The 25,653-nt window shown below is 41.1% G+C and overlaps 1 protein-coding gene across 3 annotated transcripts in view; it reads right to left on the reverse strand.

The window, feature by feature from the left end:
• Positions 1-24,047, reverse strand: part of dipk2ab (divergent protein kinase domain 2Ab) — a 207,564-nt gene extending 183,517 nt beyond the window's left edge. Inside the window, exons 1-3 of one of the 3 annotated variants that reach the window (XM_048542127.2) lie at positions 23,029-24,047; positions 21,842-21,985; positions 3,156-4,035 (exon numbers count right to left, since the gene is read on the reverse strand). In XM_048542127.2, coding sequence (XP_048398084.1) covers positions 3,156-3,809 — 654 coding nt within the window. In that variant the 5' untranslated portion in view covers positions 3,810-4,035; positions 21,842-21,985; positions 23,029-24,047. Of the gene's footprint in view, positions 1-3,155; positions 4,036-21,841; positions 22,959-23,028 lie in introns of those variants that run through there. The other 2 variants (XM_048542128.2, XM_048542126.2) reach the window with 2 other exon arrangements.
• Between the last annotated feature and the right edge of the window lie 1,606 nt (positions 24,048-25,653).

The raw sequence follows: 25,653 nt of genomic DNA on the forward strand, positions 1-25,653 counted from the left end.
TTGAAGTTCAATAACGTAGTAACCCAGATTTTTTTTTAAAAACAAGTTGGCAATTGTTTCATGGTCATCATTAGACTCCTAATTCTAGATTTCTATTAAATCCAAATTTCGTCTGCCATGGCAGGATTTCAGCCCAGGCCCCTAAGCATTACTTGGGTCTCTGGATTAAATAGTTGAGTCATGATATCACTAGGTCATTGCCTCCCTTAGCTGTTTATTTTTACCTGTGATTAACTATCCCCGCTTGTTTCCAAGATCTGAGGTTGGAGACAGAGTACTATTTAGTTTTTAGTTTAAAAAGAAGTATTAATGTTACAAGAAAACAAAGGACTGCAGATGCTGGAGATCTGAAACAAAACCAGAGATTGCTAATGAAACTCAGCAGGTCTACAGGGAGAAAGCAGAGTTAACGTTTGAAGTCCAGTGACTCTGAATCGGAACTTGAGTTTCTCCAGCTATGTGTTTTTGTTCTAGCTATGTGATATCATGACTAAACTATTTAATCCAGAGACCCAAGTAATGCTTATGGGCCTGGGCTGAAATCCTGCCATGGCAGATGAAATTTGGATTTAATAGAAATCCAGAATTAAGAGTCTAATGATGACCATGAAACTATTGCCAATTGTTAGAAAAAAACATCTGCGTTACTAAGTTAGTAAGAACTGCATACGCTGGAGTCAGGGATAACAAAATGTGGTGCTGGATGAACACAGCAGGCATTAGAGGAGCAGGAAAGTTGATGTTTTGGGTCAGGACCCTCCAACTAAAATTTCTGAAGAATCCCTGACCGAAAACGTCAGCTTTCCTGCTCCTCAGATGCTGCCTGGCCTGCTGTGTTCCTCCAGCTCCACAGTGTTATCACTATCTTCCATCTTGTTTTGCATGCCACATTACGGTTTGCAATGTCTTTGTATTAACAAGCCAAAACAGATTGATTCTTTTACCAAACTAATTAACTTGTGTCTAATTTCTAATAAAATCAAAATACATTGCTTGAAAGGAAACAGTGACAGATTTGATCTCTAGTATCTTTTACTCAACTACACATCACCTCAGTCAACTCTTCTATAGAATTCACAAACCCTTCAATAATGCAATATGTCTTTTCAGAAAAGCATTACTGCTTTACTCAACCTTGTGATGCTCTCACCGCTACACTTCATGTGAAGACTGCAGAAACCTGGAAAAATAAAACTTTAGAAACGTAACTTGCTCTTGGGGTGAACAAAAATAACTTGGCAAGCTTTCACTTCAATGATTGGCTTGGTTGCACTGTTCAAATGTTGTATGGGATCCAGAACGTCAAGACTAGCAGTTTACTCTGAATGAATGCACTCGATTTCTTTTTAAAAAGATTTTTTGCCATCTTAAAACCTTCCTATTTCTCAATTAGTTTTGCAGTTAAATCAACAGTTTTCACATTAATTAGATAATGCTGAAGTCATTTGAGATTTTAGTACTGCAGCAAAAAATTCTTTTTCCACCTCTATGAACAATAATTAGCAGCTGACCATTTAAATTGTTTTGAGTCAGCACACCCCCTCTACCCTGCCACAACCCTCAGTCACCTCAAATAAATCCCTCATCTCCAACTAAAATTCCAATTTATGACACGTTTGAAAAACAGACAAAAAAGACGTTGGAGAAAACACTCTAGCCTCACAGTTCCTCATCTACAGCTTTGGCAAGGAATAAATGAATTGGAATAGAATATATTTACCACTTCCATGGAAATCTGTCCCTATACACAATTACACTTCAGGAGTTGAAAATTCCTAAGACCCAGAGTACATAGTCTGGACACTGAGTAGTCTTTACTGCTAACTTCATGCACCAGCAAGGGAAATAAAGCCTTGGTGTTTTTATTGAAAGGAGGAGTCCTCCTTGACCTGAAGCACTGAGCACCTTGGGGAACACAGCATGCTCTGCTTTCCATATTTAGTGTTGCCATTGGCCATTTTCAAATTAGGTACATGGCAAGTCACATATAAGTCAAAACCTAAGTGAATCATCTCAACAGCAAGTAAAATCCAAATCTCAAGTATCTGTTAGCCTGTATATTTCCCCCCCCCACCCCACAATCATATTTGAGGCACAAAACTGAGCATACTCAATTATGATTTTCTCAGTTAAGGCTCATATACATTCTGGGAACCAGTTCAAAGATGTCCAAATTTGTTGGATCATGATAACAATTCAAAGAACAGGAAGCTAAGTTAACATCAAATGGAAATTTTAGGAACCTTCCGCCATCTTAAACAGTGTTAATAAATTCCTCCACTTCTTAGAATTATCACTTACTTAAATGATTACCAGTCTATGGATTCAAAACAAAACAAACAAATAACCATCCCTATAGACTTGACTGAAGCAACAGTTCACTATGTCTGTAATCTCTAGCCACAAACTGCAATCCCAACAGTCAACTTCTCAATATTTACAAAAACTTTACATTTTTAAACTTTAACAACTTCAAGACACAGAAGTGAATCATAGCATCACTTTGCAAAGAAAATATTTAAACACCTGAGGTTTGGACTGTTAAACCTAGAGATTATACAATTGTAGTTTGTAATTATTTCATTTGCAATCAGTAAGTTTGAAACACTAACAAACCAACTTAAATTTATGTACTACCTTTAGTGTCAGTGGAAGAGCATCACAGTTTTCCTTCATTAATTGTGGAAAAGTGAGGCCAGCATGTATGTCTCTTCATTTGCCTTTGAGACTTAGACAATGGACGGAGACGTTAAATTTGCAAATTATTTGCAAAAATATCTTTCCTCCCCCCCCCCCAAACAAAAATCAACCTGTACAAAGAGATCATTGTGCATCTCTGGAGCAGGTGAGATTTAAACCAAGCATTCTGGTTCAGAGGTAGGGACACAAAAATCCCAGAAAAATATATTCCATATTAAGGGCAATACTGTTACGGTGATAGATTTAGCACCCCTGCTACTTCAGAGTCAGGTAAATCATTTTATCTACATACTCAAAATCTAAAGGCCTAAAATCCTCAATTGAATTATTGCATACATACCAAACAAAACAGTGATCTTCAAAAGTTGCTTTGCCAAGACAAAATACAAACAATTTCGGCCTAAATCAACTTTTGTAGTAAATGAGAAGAAGTAGTTATCATTCATGAATCTTACCTGGAAAACTAGAGGCTCTGGGTTGAAAGCCAAAGTCAGAAGTAGCTGCATCCGCTCAGAGTCTTTCAAATTTTTCATTAGAAAGCTTCCAGAATCCTTTGTTTCAGCATACCTGCGTACTATTCTGTCTAGGAGTCTTTGTGAAGGACAATGCACTAAGTCTGACCACCCCTCCACAATATCTGGGGTCAGTAACCGAACTTCACCATTTAAACGGGAAAACTGAGTCTTGTAAATAGCTTGCGTAACATCACAACGAGGGCGCCCAATAGCCCTTTTGCAGACTTTTTGGTCCATATCAGCCAGTTCTTGATTAGAGCCCAAGCGTTTTAGAACAATACGTCTTGCACCTTCTCTTGGCTCTCCATACTGAGCAAAATAGACATTTTTCACATTCAAAAAGTCCAGTATTCGGAGACGACCCCATGTCTCAAAAGTGATTTGCCCATTCATAAACTTACGACACCAGCTGGTACCAAAACAAGCCGGGCACTTGTTCAGGCTAATAAAACGACGATCTGCAAGTTCATTCTTCTGAAATGAGGCAATAAATGAATGTGTATTTAACAATGTAAAAACCAGCAGACTCACCACAAATAGGAACTTTAGACAACGGTACAAACGACCAAACTTCAATGTAAGCAATCGCCACATGGTTCTGCTTGCACTCAACTTTATTGACACATTGAGTATTTCTTAGGATTCTTTTTAAGAGTCCACATTAAGCAGCAATCGGACCCCTCATACGCTGTTTGGGTTTAATTTGATCAGACAAGCGGCCAAGAATTAGTGAAAGCGCACTGGTTCCAATGATCGTTTGTCTCATATCTTCAGGATTTCAGCAAATGCATTCAAAGAAGCTTCTGTCCTGTAGAAGAGTCTAGGGGGAAGAAAAAAGGCAAAAACACATTATTTGCAACAATTTTAAGCCACATGTAATATTAAGTTCTAATCAATTTTCAGCTGCATTGCCTACAACATAAACATCTAAGTCTACAGCCATTTGAGGAGCAGAGTTAATAAAAGTGCAAAAGGTCATGCAGCCTGAGGAACCAAGAGAGGTCTTAAACCAAATGTTTCAAATTTGGCAAGGATGTTAGCACACAAGGCTCTTCAGTCTATCTTGCTCACACTAACACATGGGTACAGCTACCCAATTTATTCCACTCCTGGGTAATGAAGTTTTTCCACTCATGTTTACTCAATTCTCCTTAAATGGCAGAGTTTGCTCCCAACATTTTTGGAGGCAGCACATTCCTCACCAGGCTCAAAGCAAAACAAATAAACAGAAGTCCAAAGGTGTGCAGCCTAGGTGGACTGGCTGTGCTAAATTGCCTATAGTGTTCAGTGATGTGCAGATTAGGTGGCTTGAGGGATGGGTCTGGGTGGGATGGTCTGAGGGGCAGTGCTGACTTGCTGGGCTGGAGGGCCTGTTCCCACACTGTCAGGATTCTGTGATGATGGAGACAATGGGTAGTAATGTCGCTAGGCTAGTAATCCAGAAGCCAAAGCACTGCAAAGAAAACGGGTTCAAAAATTCCACAACAGTAGCTGGTGGAATTATCAATTGATAAGAATCTAGAATTTAAAGCTGATTTAAAATAACTAACCATGAAATTATCCCTATTGTCATAAAAACCCATCTGGTTCACTTATGCCCATTAAAAAAGAAAAGTGTGTCATCTTTACTTGGTTTGACCTAAATACGACACCAGGTCCGTAGGAATGCAGTCAAATGTTAACAGCACTCATTCATAATTAGGGATGGATAATAAGTATTTAACTTGACAGCAACTCTTATATGTCATGAAGAAATAAATCCCAAAAGTTCTCTTCACTTTCATATTTACAGCTTACTTGTCTTTTATTGTGGTAAGTAGTTTATGTTTAAACCAAAAAATATTTTTACAGTTGCCTTAATGAGAGATCAAAGCCAATGGCAAGAGTATTGTGCAAGAACTGATTTTAATAAATGCTCCATAATTATTTTCTAGAACGGTATTAGTAACATTGCAGTATTTCATTAAACTGAATTTCTAATTGTAATTAGACCTAGTCAAGTCAGCAATAAAGAAATAATCTAGATATGCCCTCAAAAATGCAAGATTGGTGTTGTGACCTATAGAAAAACCTTAAATACATCAGGCTAATTCTTACACATAACTGCTTTATTGCCAAGGCCTTTCTGCTAGCATTTTGATAATAGTTTCAAACAAAGCAGAGTTTCAGGGACTAAGCACCTCCTCAGGTCAGTGTATTGGATAGCAAGTTGCTATCCAAAGGTAAACGCAGACTATATTTAGACACAAATTGCTAAATTATTGTAGGAAATAGAAAAATCTTAGTGATTTAGCATTTCAAGTGCAATACTGACAGCCAATTTGGAAAGGAGCTTAAATCTGAATCGTTGATGAATTTTGAGATTGATTATCTCAAACCTCTTCAAATAATTTAGAGACATGTTTGGAGAAGAGACTACTAGAAATTAAATAAACATTACTTCAGGGTATTTCATCTGAGGATATGTGGAAACACTGAGCTGGTCATACACTACTGTGATATAGCTTCAGGCAAAAATATAAATTCCAAATTGACAGCTTGAGCTACAGAATTAAAAGTCTTCACTAGCTCTTGCTTCTTGTATTTTTCCTTAGCATTTTTTTTCAGGTAAGAGCTGGTACAATGTAGTCAAAGACACTGCATCAATACACGCAGCTTTCGTCCCCTTTGTGATTACGTGGAAAAAAGTGTCCTTTAGCAATTCTCACTGTACAATCTCCTTTGCCCCCACTTGCTTCAATTACCACTATATTTAATGTTTTGTTATTTGCTCTCCTGCTCAGTCTCCTTCCAACTTGCATTTGACTGTTTCTAGCTATATGCTTCAGAATGTAACATCTTTGAGGAAAGAAAAAGAGAGTGTGAACATGGGAGTGTAAGGGTTTCTGTCGTTCTTGCTGTTTATTTCTTTCTCATGTGTTAGCAATTAAAACCATCCTTTCCTATGATGATAATTACATCTAACCCAAATGTAATTTTGATCTCTTGAGGTGCAGGTGAAATGATTACAACAAATTACTTACTAACTGGCACCAATGGGACCAGGCGTGTGGCAAATGATCAAATATTCTGGCTGATCAAGAGGGCTAAATAAATCAATGTAAAAACACACCAAGTAATAGAAACATAATGCAGCGGTAGACACATCATTGTTAAACTTCATTTGCAGCATAAATCACTTAAATAACAATACAGCCTTGCCTTAAATAAAACTTACTTGCAGACAGTGTTCTCACTCACACCCTCAACTGACTCCTTGGACATGGCAATAAAGTCAACTTCCAGCATTTCAGGTATGTAATTTTTGCCCATTGATTGAGAATGCCAATTCATAAAGTGCTGGTTAAAACAAGGCTTGTTGTAGATGATTTTCTTGGCTGTCACCATAATATTTTGTTCTACTTTATGTTTTCTATCATTCCCAATTCTCTAGAATTCTTGATATACTTTCAGACATCCATATTTATTTTCTTGAGTCATACAGCATGGAAACAGACTTTTCAATCCAACTAGTCCATGCCAACCATAATCCGCAATTAGACTAGTCCCACCTGCCCATGCTTGTCCCATATCCCTCCAAATATTTGCTGTTCATATTCTTAACTAAGTGTCTTTTAAACATGGTCACCGTACCAACATCCATCACTTCCTCTGCAGGTTCATTCAACACACAAACCACTGTTTTAAAAAAAGTTGCCCATCATGCCTGTTTTAAATCTTTCTCCTCTCACCTTAATATGTCCACTAGTCTTGAAGTCTCCCACCCTGAGAAAAAGGACAGCCATCATTCACCTTATCTATTCCCATCACGATTTTATAAACTTCTATCAGGTCACCTCGAAACTCCTACGCTAGTGAAAAAAGCCCCACCCTATCTAGCTTCTTACAACTCAAACCTTCCATTCCTGGGAACATCCTGGAAAATCTTTTCTGAACCATCTCCAGCTTAATAATTTCCTTCCTGTAGCAGGGCAACCAGAATTGGACACTGTACTCCAGAAGAAGCCTCACCTACGTCTTCTACAAACTCAATGTGACATGCCAAATGTCAGCGTCATCCACAAACTCACTAACCATGCCTTCTTTATTCTCATCTAAATCATTTCATAATCATGGGCCCGACATCAATTCCTGTCGAACACCGCTGGTCACATGCCTCTAGTCTGAAAAACAATCCTCCACCGTCACCCTCCCACTAACAAAGCCAATTTTTATCCAATTTACAAGCTTTTCTTACCTCTTCATATGCATACAAATACTGTGTTTCAGAGTCGCCTCCAATAACTTAGCCACCGCTGAGTCAGACTCTCAGGTCTACAGTTCCCAGGCTTCTCTTTACATCCCTTCTTAAAGATACAACATTAACCACTCTCCAGTCATCTGGCACCTCACTATTATTGCAGATAGTACAAAATATTTCTGGAAGGAGTGCCATAATTTCTTCCCTAAATTCCTGTTCAAAAAAATGATCAAATTTTGTGAATCTAAATGTTATCTAATTTTGCTTCAAATAATAGAACATAGAACTGTACAGTTCACGAAGGGGACCTTTGGCCCAATGTTACACCAAACATGACGCCAAATGAAACTAATCCCTCTGATGAAATGCTGGAAAAAACAAACTAGGTAGCAGAGGGGAATGAAAAGTTTTCCAAAGATATTGCCAGAACTTTAGTTCTAGCATTTTGTTTTTATTTCATATTTGTAGGATCTATAAGATTTTGCCTTTCCAAAGAAAAACAAATTTCAGCTAAACAAGCAGTACTGACATATATTGGGTATACTGCATACTCCAAATTCAGCAACTTTTTTCCCTCCCACTTTTCAGTGCGAGCATCACTGGCTGGGCCTGTGCTCATTGTGAAAGGTGGTAGTGAGAAGCTGCCTTCTTGAACCGCTGCAGTCGATGTGCTGTTGATGGAGCACAAAGCCGTTAATGATGCAGTTTCAGGATTTTAACCAAGTGACAGTGAAGGAACAGCAATATATTTCTAAATCAGGATGGCGAGTGGTCTAGAGGGGAACTTCAGGTGGTGGCAGCATTCCCATGTATTTGCTGTCCTTGTCCTTCCAGATAGGACTGGCTGTAGGTTTGGACAATGTTTGTCTAAGGCTCTTGGGCGAATTTCTGCCATGCATCTTGTAAGTGGTTTCAGGTAGTATAATAGATGTATAATATGTTGGCTGGGAAATGTTCTCAGAAGGAATTGCCATTTCATGGTGACCACAAAAATAGAATTTATAGATCTTACCGAAAAAAAGGACGAATAAATTAAGGCATCTAAAACTTAATCAAATCAAAGGGCCTATGTTAATCAACAAAACATCTCCTACCAGTGATGGCAGAATAAGCACAGAATGGGTAGAATAAATGAGCCCGAAAAAAGAGAAGTTGGATGGACAAAAGAGACAATAACGATCTGACTAGGAGGGTGGCTAGCTGTTAATGGCTAATGATAGGTTACATGTAATGGCAGACGATGCGATAACAAAGGCCTGGTGTGTGGGGTATGGGAGAGTTCAAGCCCTAGAATTATTGAATTCTATATTGAGTCTAGAGGGTCTCCAAGTGGAAAGTCAGGCACTGTTCTTCCAGTTTTTGCTGAGCTTTGCTGGAAAACTGCAGCAAGCCCGAGGTAAAGATGTTGTTGGGGGGTGGGGGTGGGTGGGGGAGGAAAAAGGAGTGCGTTAAAGTGGCAGGCAACTGGGAGCTCAGGGTCTTTTTTGTGAGCATAATGTAGATGTTCTGTGAAGCAGTCACCCAGTCTACGCTTTGTTTCCCCGACATACAGGTGACCACAATGAGCAGCAAATGCAGTAGACTACATTCTGGGAAATGCAGGTATGTTTGAGCCCTTGTGGGCAGGTTCCACCCTTCCGCTGGTTGGGTGGCAATGTGCTTGGGGGGGTGGAGAAGACTGCGCGCACTGCAGTGGTGAGGGGGATGTGAAGTACCAGTGGACTAGGGTGTCCCACAGGGACCGTTCCCTCCAGAAGGCAGGCAAGGGAAATGTGTACCTGGTGGTGGCATCTGACTGGAGGTGGCAGAAATAACATCTGATGATCTTCTGGATGTGGATGCTGGAGGGATGGTAGGTCAGGACAAGGGAAACCCTATTGCTGTTGCGGGAGGGAGAGAGGAAGTGCAGGAAATGGGTCAGACCCAGTTGAGGGCACTGTCGACAACAGTACTGGGGAATCCTTTGTGGAGGAAAAACAAACAGTTGGGGAATCCAGGGTTGAGAGGAAAACTCAGGCAAGTAGATAGGAAGAATGATAGATAATCATAATCCTACCGAATGGTGAAGCAGACTCAAGGGAGCTGAGCATTCTCCTCTTGAACCTTTTTTTGGGGAGAAAACAAAAACTGTCTTATGGAGGGTTCAGTCAAATCAACTGAAATGCTAATTTGAAACAAAAAAAGATTGATTCAGTCACTCAACAGCTAGTGATTATCTTAATTGTAGATTTCTAAAATCAATATATTAAATCTCACCAAGTAGTTGCTAGATTTGAAAATAAAAACAAATGCACATATACAGAGGTAATATTCAGAGGCAGGGAGGCCTACTTCCAGCACTTCAATGATTAGAAAGCCTAGCAATTTTACGCAAAAGTAATCATTTGGGGAAGATCCCAAATGCCATCCAGCACCCAAGACACCAAATCATAATAAAAAGTGTCAAGAAGCACCATATCGCCATCCCAGCTCATGCCACTATCAAAAGCCTGCAGAACATATACAAATATAAATTAGGGTACAGAGTACAGAGGGTCCTGCTTTAACGCATGTTCCAGCAACACGAATTGGCTATAAATCAATTGACAAATAGGGGAACACTATTTCTAAAGTGCAAACTTGTGTCGGCCATCAAGCAATTCCATCCAGTATGCCTTGATATCGCAGGCTGTGTCAAAGCAAAAAAAGTTCTTTCCCACCACCCACCCCACCCCCCCCCCAACCCTTGATCCTTGCAGATAGCATAAAATGTACACAAGTTATAATGAGCTCATTTGAAAATCATAATTGGATTGATGTCAAACCTAAAATATATCATAGAACAACTGTTATTAGGAAAATGTGGAGTCTTAGTTTGAAGAGTTCATGTTAAACACATGTAAAAAAGCATTGTTTAAAATAATAAAAGTGCCGTTAAAACACGCACCTTTGTGTGTAGTAAGATTGTTACATATTTAACGTCTGAACTTGCTCAGATAAATCATCTATATCAAGAGTTGTTTGATGCAACCTGCTCTTTTCCAGTGCTATTCTGAATACAATGTTATTCAAGTTTATAACACATTTTAATCCTACAATTATTCTTTATTCATTCATGGGGTGAAGGGCATTGCTGGCGAAGCAGCATTTATTATCCATCCCTAATTGCTCAGAGGACAGATCGAGTCAACCACACTGCTGCTAGTCTGGAGTCATATGACGACCAGACCAGGTAAGAATGCAGTTTCCTTCCCTAAAGGGCATTAGTGAACCAGATGGATTTTTCCCAACAATCACATTATAGCAGAATCCCTGTATCAAACATGCTTTCTGATTCATAGCAGTAGTTAGCCAAGGAAATTAACCCAGAACGGAAAGGACAAAGAAGGATGATGTGTTTTTCTATGTAGATTTAAGATGACAGAATTCTCAAAGTGCAAAGTGACACACTTCAATTAAGTTGAAACAGCAGCATAATCAACATTGTTATGTACTTCAACTTGACAGTTCTGATAAATTAAAGCATTAGCATCACGATCATGTACAATCTCAAATCAAAACATAAAACATAACCGCAAAGTATTCAATGGAACAGAAAAACTGAGAATGTGAAAGCATTTAACATTCCAGTAGCTCAGTTTGGTCAATATTTATAGATGATAATAATGAGATCCAATCTATTTGATTATTCACTGGGGGACTTTCAACACAAATAAGAACTCTCCTTTTATTCAGACTTGTTAGCACTACAGTTTAGTGTTGCATATCTTCATAAATCTTGGATCCTTAGAACTGTCACCACTCCTAGATCTCTCTCAACCAATAAAAGATGGGTCAGTGTATTTCGTACAATGTTTAAAAAAAACTAGGAACTCTGGATAAGAGAAGAACTACGAAATTACAAAAAGCACATTCAAGATGGCATTTACAGAGGGGTGAAATTTATGGCATAGCTGGACAACTCAGGCTGACCCGCATCTAGCGTTTTGCATTCAACCCTGGGCAGTGCAGTTCAAACAAGACATTTTGACATTGGAGAGAGATACACTGCAGAATCAACTAAATGATACAGAAAAATTTTTTTCTAAAGAAGGTTCCAGGCCCGAAACATCAGCTTTCCTGCTCCTCTGATGCTGCTTGGCCTGCCATGTTCATCCAACTCTACACGTCAAGTAAATGATCAGAGAGGATTAAGTTACGGTAATAGATTGCAACTAGTAGTTCTATGTCCCATTGTAACAGAGGGGTGATTTAATTCAAGTACTCATTATTATTTAGTGATTTGGTAGTTTCTCACAAGCTACTCTGTCCACACTGGAGAAGCCCAGAGCAAGTGGGCATGACCATAAAATGACAGTAGGCTCCTTCAGGGGTGATATCAGGATTTGCTCACACAAAAGTACTGGAAAAGATCAAATACTTCTATCCAGCACTACCCCAACCCCCAGAACAAAATTTTCAATTGAGTTACTCAACAGTTTAAGAGATTCACATTACGCACAGGCATTGAGATTTGCAGAATTGCAGCAGTGAAGCAGACTTAAAATACAGATCTGCGACGGTCAATGGAACAGACCTGACAGACTAGATATCCTCTCCTGTTCCTATGTTCTTTTGCAATTTAAGTTTAAGGTCATTCCAAAAGGCAGAACTATCAATAAATCAAGTCTTTCAAGTTCCAATAACAAAAGTACATTTACAGTGTTATCAAGTTTATTTAGAAGATCACAATTCCTTCTGATTACATTTAACTGGCAGGACTTTTGAAGCTGTATTTTACTTATTAACTACAAATATAGAAAGCCTACTCATCTCAGCACACTGTTTGATAGAACAGCAGAGAACATGGCTCATGGTTAGCATTGCTGCCTACAGTGCCAGGGACCTGGGTTCAATTCCATCTTGTGCAAATTCCACACACAGTCAACATTCTCCCCATGTCTGCATGGGTTTCCGCCAGATGCCCTGGTTTCCTCCCGCAGTCCAATGATGTGCAGGCTAGGTGGATTGGCCACGCTAAATTGCCCATAATATCCAGGGATGTGTAGATTACGTTGGTTATAGAGTGATGGGTCTGGGTGGGACGCTCCGAGGGTCGGTGTAGATGTGTTGGGCCGAAAGGCCTGTTTCCACAGTGTGGGGATTCTATGATCTCTGATCAAGAAATCTCCTTCCTAATCATTCAATAGCCAAGTCTGTTACCATGGACTGATGTGTTCTTTTTTGTCCTTAACCTGTCTAGTCTACAGTGAAATTAATGCAAATTAGCTTTCAGTACCTTGATTATTTAATTGTCAGACTCAATTCTCAACTCAGAATAAAACAATGCACAGAATGGTCTGAAATGAGGCTCGAGTATTTCATGAAAACAACAAAAGCATCCAAGCAGGCAAACAAATTGGAGTTAGTACAGCCTTAAAGATCAAATCTGTCGAGTTTGAATAAATTATATTTGGTAAACTAAAAAGCTTAGAGACATGCACCACCTTTCCCAGAGTTCTGCTCTCAAGCTTTCCAATCTCCTCTTAATCAGGATAAGTATCCCATTGTACCCCACCTGTCTTCATAGTCAATGAAGTCATACTCCACCATTTCTGCTACTTTCAGCACTATGCCACCAGGGAATAAATCTTCCCTCCCCCTTTAGGCATTCCATAGAGACCATTCCCTCATTCTTTGGTCTGCTCTTCAATTGTCTCCAACAATCCATCCCCTTAACACTGCAAACACAGGAGCTGTAACACTTGTCCTTTTAGCCCCATTTTCCTCATTGACTTAGTTTTAACTAGCCTGTTCAGATGTTATTACACACTTCCAGTGCAGGTGGGACATGAACCGAGGAATCCTTGTCCAGAGGTTGGGATGCTACCAGTGTCACAAGAGCCCCTTTTATCCCTCCCCAGTGACCAAGGTCACAATGTGGTCCCCACTGTATTGGGGAGATGAAATGCAGACTGGGGACTGCTTTGCAAAACATCACCATTCTGTCTGCAATGGCCGAGTTTCCTGTTGTCTACCACTTCAGAACATTGGTCCCTGGCCAACATCTGTACCGTGGACTTGCCACTGTCTTCCACCAAACCTCAGCGCAAGCTGGAAGAACAGCATCTCATTTTTCTGCTTGGGTACTCAATATTGAGTTCAATTATTTTAGGGCATTCGGCACCTTCTCCCATGTCCTCACCCCAAACACCAGGCTTTGTCATCACATGGGCTGTTACTAAAACCAACTCTGTCAGCCACTAAATGGTCCCACCAGCAGCTATTGATTCCTCTAGGCTGACTTTTACCCATTTCTTTGTCTGCTCAACTCTTTTCTCTCTGGGGTCCACCTCCATCTACCATTCATTCCTCCCACACACTATGTTAAGCATATTTCCCAACCTTTTCCCAGACACAAATCAGTTCTGAAGAAGGGTCACTGGACCCAAAACATTAATTCTGCTCTCTTCACAGAAGCTGAAAAGGACTGCTGAGTTTTCCCAGCAATTTGTTTTTGTGTTTGAAGCAGCAATTAATGGAGAGTCATCAAGTCAAAGTCATAAAGAATTGAAACAGACCCTTCTGTCCAACTAGTGTATGCTAACCATGTTCCCAAACTAAATTAGTCCCACAAGCCTGCATTTGTCTCATATCCCTCCAAACCTTTCCTATTCACATATTTACCAAATGTCTCTTAAATGTTACACCTTTACCTCCTTCCATCACTTCCTCTGGCAGTTCATTCCACTCATGTACAACACAGCATAAAAAATTGTTGGCCCTCGTGTCTATATTAAATCCCCCAGAGGGAAAAGATCTTTGCTATTCACCCATGATTTTATAAACCTTAAAAAGTCTTTCCTCAACCTTTTTTTTACACTTCAGTCAAGAATCCCAGTCTCTTCTTATAACTCAAAATCCTCCATTCCCAATGTCCTAGTAAATATCCTCTGAACCCTCTCCAATTTAATACCATCTTTCCTACAGCAGAGAGTGACCAGAACTGAACACTATTCCATAAAAGGCCTCACCAACGCAACCTACAACCTCAACATGAAATCCCAACTCCTATACTGAAAAGGTCTGATCAACGAAGGCAAGTGTGCTAAATGCCTTCTTATCCACCCTATCTACCTGTGACACAAGTCACAAAGAATTATGCACCTTAACCCTAAGGAGTCTCTGTTCTACAACACTCCCCAGTGGCCTACCATTAATTGTATATGTCCTGTTCTTGTTTGTTTCACTAAAATGCAATACCATTGGTCACAGGCTTACAGTCTGAAAACCAACCTTCCACCATCACACAGTCTCCTCCCATTAAGCCAATTTTGGATCCAATTAGCAAGCTCACCCTGAATCCAGTGTGGGATCATTTAAAACCTGGTTAATAGTAACTAAATACTACTCAACTGACATGTTGAGACAAAGCTTTCAATATTCAAATAGGGATATAATAATTAATACTGCATCATCGTATTCAGGTGTAATAAGAAATCTGACCAAATTCTACAGGGGGGGTGGAGAAAGAGGAGGACAGAGAGGACAAGAGAAGATGAGGACGATTGTATGAAGCAGTCCTCAAAAGCACACCTAATCTTTAAAAGTATGTGGAACATACAAAGCTAACCTAATACAGCAATAAGTAGTCATTTTGAGGCTTTCTGGTCAAAATAAAAATACCCTACCTGCTCGGTCAGGGTCACCTTGGCAACAAATCTCATTTTCTGTTTGGCAATTTTGACACAGCAAACAAATACTTCTCCATACACAAACCTTTCTGGAATTTCTTTTAGTTCCTTTTTAGTTATTATGCCAAACATGCAGCATAGAATGTTACTTTTATTGGTCACATCATCCCTAGTGCAATTATCAGCACTCAACTCAAAAGATTTCATTAATGAAATAAAAACCAAAAGTATGTCAAAATTAATCCACATTCTCAAACAACACGGAGGGCATTTTGCAGAAGTAAAAATACCATTCAACCATTTTATTCACCACCTTGAGAATCTCACCACTGCTTATTATTTCAATTCAGTAATGAGGGTTACTAATTAGTCCCTATAATCGTCACAATTCTGAACAATGAATTTAATTCCCAACTGTAACACCCAATTAAACTTTAATTTTATGACAATTTTTGGTATTTTTTTCATAACAGAACAAATAGAATAGCAAGTTACTATGCTTTAATTTGCAGAGTAGACCAAAGCTCCATCCACTGTCATAACCTACATCCACTTTAACCTCCAAAATGTCCTCTGAAATAAATCAGCAACTAGGTTTTGCCATTTCCCATGCCAGTCATTCTAGTGAGTTTGCCATTAAGTGCTGAAGAAGGGGTAGGGCACAAAACTGCCCCTAATGTTCAACAGGACTGAATTGAAACTGCTCGAACTAATTTCCCCACAGGATTTTGAACAAGTGAGTGGAGAAACTTTATTCACATGAGTGCAGCTAGACATGCACTTATGTACCAGAGGTGAAAGACCACTATCTGATTAAAACTGAAGTGTGAGAAAAAGTTAAAAACAACTGCAGAGGTCCAAGATAATAAAACGTGAGGCTGGATGAACACAGCAGGCCAAGCAGCATCTCAGGAGCACAAAAGCTGACGTTTCGGGCCTAGACCCTTCATCAGAGAGGGGGATGGGGAGAGGGAACTGGAATAAATAGGGAGAGAGGGGGAGGCGGACCGAAGATGGAGAGTAAAGAAGATAGGTGGAGAGAGTGTAGGTGGGGAGGTAGGGAGGGGGTAGGTCAGTCCAGGGAAGACGGACAGGTCAAGGAGGTGGGATGAGGTTAGTAGGTAGATGGGGGTGCGGCTTGGGGTGGGAGGAAGGGATGGGTGAGGGGAAGAACCGGTTAGGGAGGCAGAGACAGGTTGGACTGGTTTTGGGATGATGCAGTGGGGGGAGGGGACGAACTGGGCTGGTTTAGGGATGCAGCAGGGGAAGGGGAGATTTTGAAGCTGGTGAAGTCCACATTGATACCAACTGGAGAGGATTATGTTTTAGGCAAAAAGAGTGCAACTTGGCAAATTCAGAACAACTCTGCTGATTCAGAACTTCAATGCTCAACTGGATGAGGTTCTAACAGATGAGGAACAATATTGCTAAAGATACCCACGTTATCAGACAATTTCCATTGTAAGGAAAAATAAAAGACTTGACAGGAATGATCAAATCATACCTTCGACATCAAGCAATAAGACAATTTTTCATTGCGACATGACACTGAAAAAGTGTGCAGCAAAATATTGCTTACATAGGTCAATTCTCCGTTCATTTGCAACAACCAATCTCAAAAACTGTTGAATTATAAATGTCAAAAGAGTACTCAATTTTGTTGTATTCCCTAGCATACTCCTTTAAATCATCTTTCACTGGAGATGTAAGTTAAGCACATGGTGATCAGAACAGCAATGCTTAAACATGACAGCTAGATTTTAAACAGGCTTTTTATAAGATAAACTTCCCTTCAAGCTGCAAGCCTTGGGCCAATGCAATGCATACTCCCTAACATTGTGCGCAATTTACACCACTGTGCAAGTAATCCTTCAACTAGCAACAAGTGGGAACATTCAACAAATGGTTGAATCTGCAGACCAGACTGATTAGTATTTAATGGGGTCCATTAAATACTAAAGGTGGTGCAAGCACACACTTTGAAAATTAAACAATTACATGACAAATCTGAGCTGCAAAGCACTTTGTGGAAAGCAATACATAAAATTAACATTGTTTTCTTTTAGGTCTTTTAGGTCTTTTAAAATAAGACAGACAATCAGCCAAGATGATTTTTATATGCAAATAACTCAGAACAGGTATCAAAACAAAACAGCAGAGATATGGCAAATTCACAAAATGAGGATTGGTGTAATATCTGCGCACACAACCTCAAACAAAAGGAAGGTAAAGGCTTCTAGCATTGATCAAGAAACTTAAAAATAATTAGCATTGGAAGATCAAGGAAGACAAACGTCCACTAATCCATAAGAACAAGCTTCGCAGACATCTCTTCCCATGTTGTTCCCAGACATATCAGGATCCTGACCTTCAAAGTAAAAACCAAAAGAACTGCAGATGATGTAAATCAGGAACAAAAACTAAGTTACTGGTAAAGCTCAGCAGGTCTGAGAGCATCTGTGAAGGAAAAATCTGTTAACATTCCAGGTCCGGTGGCACTTCCCCAGAACGAAGTTCCTCAGAGCTTCCTCAGTTCTGAGGAAGGGTCACCAGACCTGAAATGTTAATGCTCTTTTTCCTTCACAGATGCTGTCAGACCTGCTGAGCTTTACCAGCAACTTTGTTTTTGTCTCGGGCCTTCGAACATCACTACTGACCATAGCACTATAACATTTATTTGTAATGACAGGGAAGATTTTGAGACATTTTTAAAAAACATTAACAGCTAATATTCAGTACTCAGAACACATAAAACTTTTCCTTGTAAAAACCCTTTCTCAGCTAAAACTGTGCAATATTACAAGGCTTTCAATACTAAAAATGAAAGAAGGAATGCCATAGGAGTTTTATCAAGCACTGCTTGACATTAAGTGACCTGCAAAATTAGAGGAATGATCAAATGTTTGCTCAAATCAAAGAGCTATTTCTTTTAAGACATTCTTAAAAGAGCGGTTTGAGAGATGGAACTCTAGGGCTTCAGTTCCCTCAGCAGCTGAAGGCACAGCTGCGATTGCTGAAGAAATTAAAATTTTGGATGCACAAGTGACCAGAATGAGGTTTGCCGATACCTGTTGGTTTGTATTAATCAAATTGCACTAAGTTATGAATCTTAAATATATCAAGGAATAGTTTTTAAGAGCACTTTTAAAAATAGCTGACGGTACTGGTTCATGGCACAATTTTATATTTCAATAAACAAAGCAGATTTCACAGAAACGTGAAGGGAAAACATTCACAGCACTAAATTTTGGGTGCAATGCACACAAGGTGGTAACTCCAAGCCAGAACATACAGATGAAATGGCAATAAGACCAGCTGGCAAAATGAGGACCGGACATCAGCATCAGTTAAATTGCATCACAGTGATTCAATAATCATCAAGCTAGTTATAGTGAAGATAACTAACTATACAAGACCGAATATAATTTGTTGAGATCATTTCAGCCGAATGACTTAGGTAGCTGACAACTTAAGAACAGTTCTTTAGGTAGGTTAGGTGTTATTTACTATTAGTTGACAATGTTTCCAATATTGTTCTTGGGCAGCATGTGGTTTAGCTGCAACAACAAAAACAGAAGTTGGTGGAAAGGCTCAACAGGTTTCAGGTCCGATGACCTTCCTTAGTATCCTAAGCGAGGCTCAAGACCCAAAACGTTAACTCAATTTTTTCTTCAGATGCTGCCAGACCTGCTGAGCCTTTCCAGCACCTTCTGTTTTTGTTCCTGATTTACAGCATCTGCAGTTCTTTTGGTTTTTACGTGGTTTAGCTCAATGTCTCATTTCATCTCCTCCGGTATCTAAGTCACCTTTGACCGTACACCATCTTATCTAGTCGTTCCTTTTCATTTCCTTGCACCTGAGTAAATTCATTTTGTCTATGTCCAATTAGCAGCGCTCAAAGTGTCTTAAAAGCTCACATCCACTGATTTTAAAAAAGGATCACACATATAATATACAAGCAATTTAATTAATGCCAGGTCCACTATTTGGAAGTAATCTCATCTCTCATTGCTAAAAATGATGTTGAAACTACTGAAATATATTGTTGGTTAGTTTATTGCTGCAGTTGTACTAATTTTGTTACATTTTTGAAGTGCTTGAATATAATTTATCTTGAAATTTTAGTGGACGTTAAGGGCCACTCAAAATTCCACAGACAAGCATAATTCTCAGATACTTGCAATAGTGATTGAATCAGAAGAATGATGGCATAGCATATTGTACACTGTTTTTTCAATGAAGCACAAACATCACCAAAACTCAACCTGTACTGAATGTTATAGGTGGTAGAAATTTCACAATCTTTTGCACTGGTGTGATTGAATTCATTGCAAAATAAAAAACAGCACAAAGTCAGCAGCAATATCGAGACCACAATGTTCAAGTTTAAATCATAGCGCAGGTGAGTGAAATGAATAAACAATTGCGTGATGACATCTGATGATTTCCAGTTTGTCGTGCCTCCTAATTCAAGGTTGGTAAGCCACTGCACATACAGTGCAAACTTACCAACCCAAAGCCATTCAGCAAGAATGCATCAAGTCCAGCATGACTCTTCTTCAGAGGTTCTGAAGAAAAGTCATACTGGGCTCAAAATGTTGACTGTTTCTCTCTCTGCAGATGTTGTCAGGACTGCTGAATTTCTCCAGCATTTTCAGTCTTTGTTTCAAAGTTCCAGCACCCACAGTATTTTACTTTTATTAAACTATGCATTGACCTTTAGATTCCCTACAGTATGGAAACAGGCCCTTTGGCCTAACAAGGCCACACCGCCCCTTGATATATCCCACCCAGACCCATCCCCCATAACCCACACACCCCTGAATACTACGGGAAATTTAGCATGGCCAATCCACCTAGCCTGCACATCTTTGGGCTGTGGGAGGAAACCCTCACAGACACAGGGAGAGCGTGCAAACTCCGCACAGACAGTTGCCTGAGGCTGGAATCGAACCCGGGTCCCTGCTGCTGTGAGGCTGCAGTGCTAACCACTGAGCCACCGTGCCACAAGCAATTGCTTACTTTCGAAGTGGAGATTGGGCAGTAAACTACGACAAGAAAAGGAGCTGAAAGGGTCAGACTCATTTGTAGTAATTGTGCATTGACATATTGCCAAGACTGTTAAGTAAATAACATCCTTCAGTATTCTGAGTACTTGCAACAGGTTTAAAACAACACCTTATTTAATTAAAAACATTCAGTCTTTCATTTCCTTAAGGAAAACACCTGAAGGAGATTTGCAATGCTGAATGACAAAAAAAGTTTGAAGGAATTTGTAATCAAAGAATGCACGAAGTTTTCGTGTGGCAACTCTCTAACAAAATCACCATGCATTTGAGGAATCTAGCAGAAAACTTCCTATAAAATTCAGTTACTCTCAAATTAATACCCTGTATATTTAATAGCCTTGGTAATGAGAATAGTCTATAATTTGTGGTTCTGACAACATGCAGGTACCATCACTGAAGGATTGTGACACACAGCACCTCATCTGCACTAGACACCACACACTATTAGCAGGTGATGTATTAACTGTTTAACTTTTGAGTAATCATGGAAAAATCCTCCAGAATATGGGAACATTTGACAAAATGAGCTGGCAAGGAACACAGTTATTTTAACTATCTATCCTCAGCCTTACTTGCAGACACAAACACAAAAACAAAATAATAGTAGTTTAATAAACTGCGCATTTGAAATGATAAACTTTACAATGGGCGTGGTGGCAGACGAACTTCTAGAATCAAAGCCGTGGCTCAGATTCAAAATAAAAATCTCTGCCATTTTATATAATGGTCTTAATTTATATTTTTGTCAAGTCAGTGCATCCATCAGAATGTGAAATTTGACTATACTTTCAACGAACACTCTTCTCATAATCACACACCAAACTTCCCTGTCATTCAGTGTCACCAATTCTTCACAGCCAATCACCATACAATCTAGATACCTATGGGGGTTATTAAAATTAGCCCACAAAAGCCAGAAAGCTTCTAAAAATCAGATTTTCATCTCTGCAATTTACGCACTATGGGCTTTCGCATCAATCTGAAGAAAGCAAGTTTAATCATTTCTACTTTAGCCAGCGAAGCAATCAATTAAACATTCACGTTAGATGCAAAAGCAAAACAAGACTCGCACACACTTAACTCAGCATTAGACTGTAAATTTTAAACAGCAGTTTTAGATCAAGACGTCTCTCAGCAAGTGAATGTCTAATGCGACCATGCTTCACTGGACAAAACTGCCTTTACCCAAGATGTTTTAAAAGTCATGTTGGCGTTCGCCACCATCCGTAACTGATTGTAACGCATATGGGATCAAAAACATATCCGATCCATTGCCCAAAGTGGAGGCTGTAAATCCGAGAAATATTTCTATGCAACCTGGCTATGGACATAAATCGCTTTCGAACCGAACGGATGAGGTAGAAAAATAATTTTCAGGTCCAATTTATGACAAAAACACTTTTGTGAATCCCCTTCGGCTGCGATTCTAAATCAAAGTGAAGGAACTCAACACTTAAACTTCAAATAAGATCAGTTGCAAGCCAAGAGAGGCCCCCTCTGTAAAGGGATTGAGTCGAGTAATGAACAACAGTGCGGCTTTCGAATACCACCATGACCAAACGTGCAGATTTTTTAAAACCTGAAATCTTACATTAAAAAACAATGCAATCAGCCCCCAACACCGCCCGCAGTGTAGGCGAGTTTAAAAAAACAATACATACTCACCGCAAAGTTAAAGTCCCAAGATAAAGTGAAAACAGTTCCTGCAAAAAGCGGGGAGGAGGATAAAGAAAGAGGATCCAGTGCGTGCAGCTTCGTTAATGCTTAAAGTTTCTTTCAGTCCACACAGTCTAAGGGCTCCATCTCATGCTGGAGGCAGAAACAGAACGGGGCTTAGAAATGATGAGGAGGTTGGTGGCGGGGGGGGAAGGCGGAGGATGGGGGGGCGGGGACAGGTTGGTGGGGGGGGAAAGAGTTTGGTGGTGGGGGGAGTGAAAAATGCAATGATCAGTGTGAACTGTGCGCCCTCTTTAGCATTAAAACAAAGCACAGGACTCTCTCTCTTCGCCTCCTTTTCCTTCAGCCTCGAACCGGCGTAACTATTGTTGTTGCTCGACGTGTGGAGGATTCAACCAGCCAGCCCTCCCCTCTGAGCTCCTGGAATACCGACCCCCACCCTCAGGGAGGGCAGCCCTGAACACTTTTTTTGTAGAAAAAAAAACCCGATTTTTGTTAGAAAGACTGTCCAAATGGGAAAAAGAGAGGATGGGGTGGGGGTAAGAGAGAGAAGATGGTGAGAAGGGGAAATGGGGTAAACAAACTTTAATCCCTGAACTACAGCTAGTGACAAAATATAAAACAAAATAAAATATCCCTGACCCTCCCCCCCAGAGTTACTTATTTCACTTGAACGCTGCACAAAACACAAAATAAAATAGGAGGCTAAATCTCTATGGGGGGGGTGAGCCACAGGAGCCCTAACCCCAATAAATGTCTACAATACAAACTTGCTAATTACCCCCTGTCCCCTTCCTGTTCTCTTTTATTCCCCCCCTTCTCTATCAATCCCCTTCAACGCGCTTGTTCTCTCCCCCCTTTCTTTCTTGCCCCCGTTTTCTCTCCTCTCTGCTTATTTTATGCAGGCGGCCGCCAAAACTCTAACCGAAAGGGGCGGGTGACAGGAGAATCGATTTAAATTTTAAAATAAAACACTGCGTTATTATTGTTATTTCACTCTTCTTCATCGCGCCTCCTCGACATCTTCTTTGCCCCTATCCTTTTCCCTCTCTCCCTGCCACAAGATTCATCCAACAGCAGGAGCGCGAAGCCGGAGGCTTACAGCGGGGGGGCGGGTCACAGCACCGGATACCCCGCCCTCCAGGCCGGTTAGGTCAGCCCCTATTTCCACTTACGCTTTTCTATTGGCTTATCGCGCCGTCGATTAAGGTGAATGGGCGGGGCCCGCGCCGGTTTCTCTTTTCGAATAAATGGTGGTGCCGTCAATCAAAGGTAGATGGCCGGAGCCGGCGCTGCATTCCGATTGGTTTAGCTTGCCGTCAATCAGTAGCGGGGTCGTGGAGGCAGTTACCATTTTTCGATAGGTCCGGTGTGCCGTCAATCAAGTGTATGGGGTTTGCGTCCCAGGAGATGTCGCCTTTTTATTGGTCTATCATGCGATCAATCCAGAGTGTGCGTGTTCCCATTGGCCAATCCTGCCGTCAATCAAGCGGGTGATCGGGCCTAGGTTAGATATTTCTTTCCGAATGGCCAGTCAAGCCCACAACCAACGGTACATCCCGCCGCCTAAATACTGCTTTGCGATTGGTTTGCTCTGCCATCAATCAGAGCAGTGGGCGGGTTGTAGCCCATACAAAAACAGCAGTTGCTGGAAAAGCTCTACACGTCTGTGGGGAAATAAAAATCACGATTAACGTTTCGGGTCCGGTAACCCATCCTTCGCAAATATTGCCAGACTTGCTGAGCTCTTCCAGTAACTTCTGTTTTCGTTCCTAATTTACAGCATCCACAGTTCTTTCGGTTGTCGTGGATGTAGCTTTCCGATTTGATGGTTGGGCCATCAATCAACGTTGACGTGCGTTCATGTAAAAGACGTAAAGTGCACAAGCAGAAATTGCCGGAGAAGATTAGTAGATCTGAGCATCTGTGGAGAGAAATCAGAATTAACGCTTCGAATTCAGTTCTGAAGAAGGGTAGCTGGAGCCGAAACGTTAACTCTGACTTCTCTCCACAGACCTGCCGAGATTTTCCGGCAATTTCTGCATTTGTTTCGGATTTCCAGCATCGGACGTCCTTTTCGGATTTTTGTCATTGTATGAGTGGTAATCGATCAAGGGAATGGGCTGTCCTGCCTCAGGGAGCCCCCTCCGAATGGGCCGTTCCTTCCGGAAGGGGGCGGTTCCACACGGAAATGCCGTGTTCCGATTAGGCGGCTGTGCTGCCCATTAAGGGTCTTCCGCCAACCTTTGCGTTCCAATTGGTGTGGCGCGCGCCGTCCATTCCCGCTTGTGCGGGGTTCGGGGCGCCGCGTGGCCCCGCCGTTCCTGCGGAGACCGGGTCGCGGATTCCACTCGTTGTGCGGGCCCCTTTACTGATTTGCAAACTTCTTCTTTTTGCATTCGGTTCCACGCGTCCCCTCTGCGCGTTTTGCGAAGTTAATAAGATGAGTTAAAATTTCGGAAGTGCACTTTCGAGGGTAGGTGGGTGTGAGAAGGGGGAGAGAGCGCGAGAGAGACAGGACCCCTCGGCGCGCGCTGAGGTTGTCGGTTGACGGTTGACGGTTAAAGGAGGAGGACAGCGCGGCGCCGCCATTTCCCCCGATAATGTCAGCGGCTTGAAAGACGGGGGCGGGATGTGTTTTCTTTTCCCTCCCCGCCCCTCCGGGGTTTTTCCATTTCTGAGGGAGTGGGTATCCGGCGGGCGCCGCGCAGCCAGGAAGCGGGACGTTGCAGGTAACTGTGCACCGGGCAACCTTTTCGTTTTTTTATAATAAAAAACAACAAAACAAAATAAAAGAAACGAAACCACCTCCGCTTTGTGGTAATGACGACTCTCCACCATCCTCAGGCCCAGGAGGAGGAGTGTGGGCAGCAAAAGGGGGCTGTGCTGCAGGGTGAAGCTCCTTGTTTACCCTCCGCGGCCGGGTCTGGTTTGGTGTCTGGGCCCAGCGCCGCGTTCTCCCCGGATTTCTAACTTTAATTTCATTTAACCGTGTTTTGTTTTTAATCAGCCCGTTCAGAGATGTTATTACAAAGCTCTGCAGTAGATGGTACTTAAACCCAGGCCTCTCGGTCCGGAGGTACCGACACTGCCACTGCGCCGCGAAGTGCCAATGATTTCCTTTACATTTGGATCCTGAAGGATTTTAGGAGCGTGTTTTGTTTTTAGAAAATCTTCCAAGGTTTTATCTCCTGCGTTACAGTGAGATGCTACAAACATGAGCTTTCCTGCTCCCCTGATGCGTTCATCCAGCTCCACACCTTGTTATTTCTATTTACAGTCCAAATCGTCCATGCCGAATGGGTATGCTGAATTAATCTAGTCCCATTTGCCAGCATTTGGCCCATGTCCCTCTGATCCCTTCCTATTCATGTACCCATCCAGATGCCTTTTAAATTGTACCAGCCTCCACCACTTCCTCTGGCAGCTCATTCCATACACGGTAACAAAGTGTCGAGCTGGACGAACACATCAGGCCAAGCAGCATCTCAGGAGCACCCTTCTGCTTGGCCTGATGTGTTCATCCAGCCCCATACTTTTGTTATCTTGGATTCTCCAACATCTGCAGTTCCCATCATCTCTCATTCCATACACGCGCCGCCCTCTTGTGTTTAAAGGTTGCCCCTTACATGTGGGAGCATGGAAGTTTTGCTACAACTTTTCAGAATATTGGTTCGGCCACAGGTGAAATACTGTGTGCAGTTTAACTGGATAGTGGTGTTATTAGCAAAATATTAGGCCAGAGACCTTGGTCATGATCTGGGCACCCGAGTTCGAATCTTGCCATGGTAGATGGTGAC

The sequence above is a fragment of the Stegostoma tigrinum genome, chromosome 14 (assembly GCF_030684315.1).
Source record: "Stegostoma tigrinum isolate sSteTig4 chromosome 14, sSteTig4.hap1, whole genome shotgun sequence".
In the NCBI taxonomy this organism is placed as follows: domain Eukaryota; kingdom Metazoa; phylum Chordata; class Chondrichthyes; order Orectolobiformes; family Stegostomatidae; genus Stegostoma; species Stegostoma tigrinum.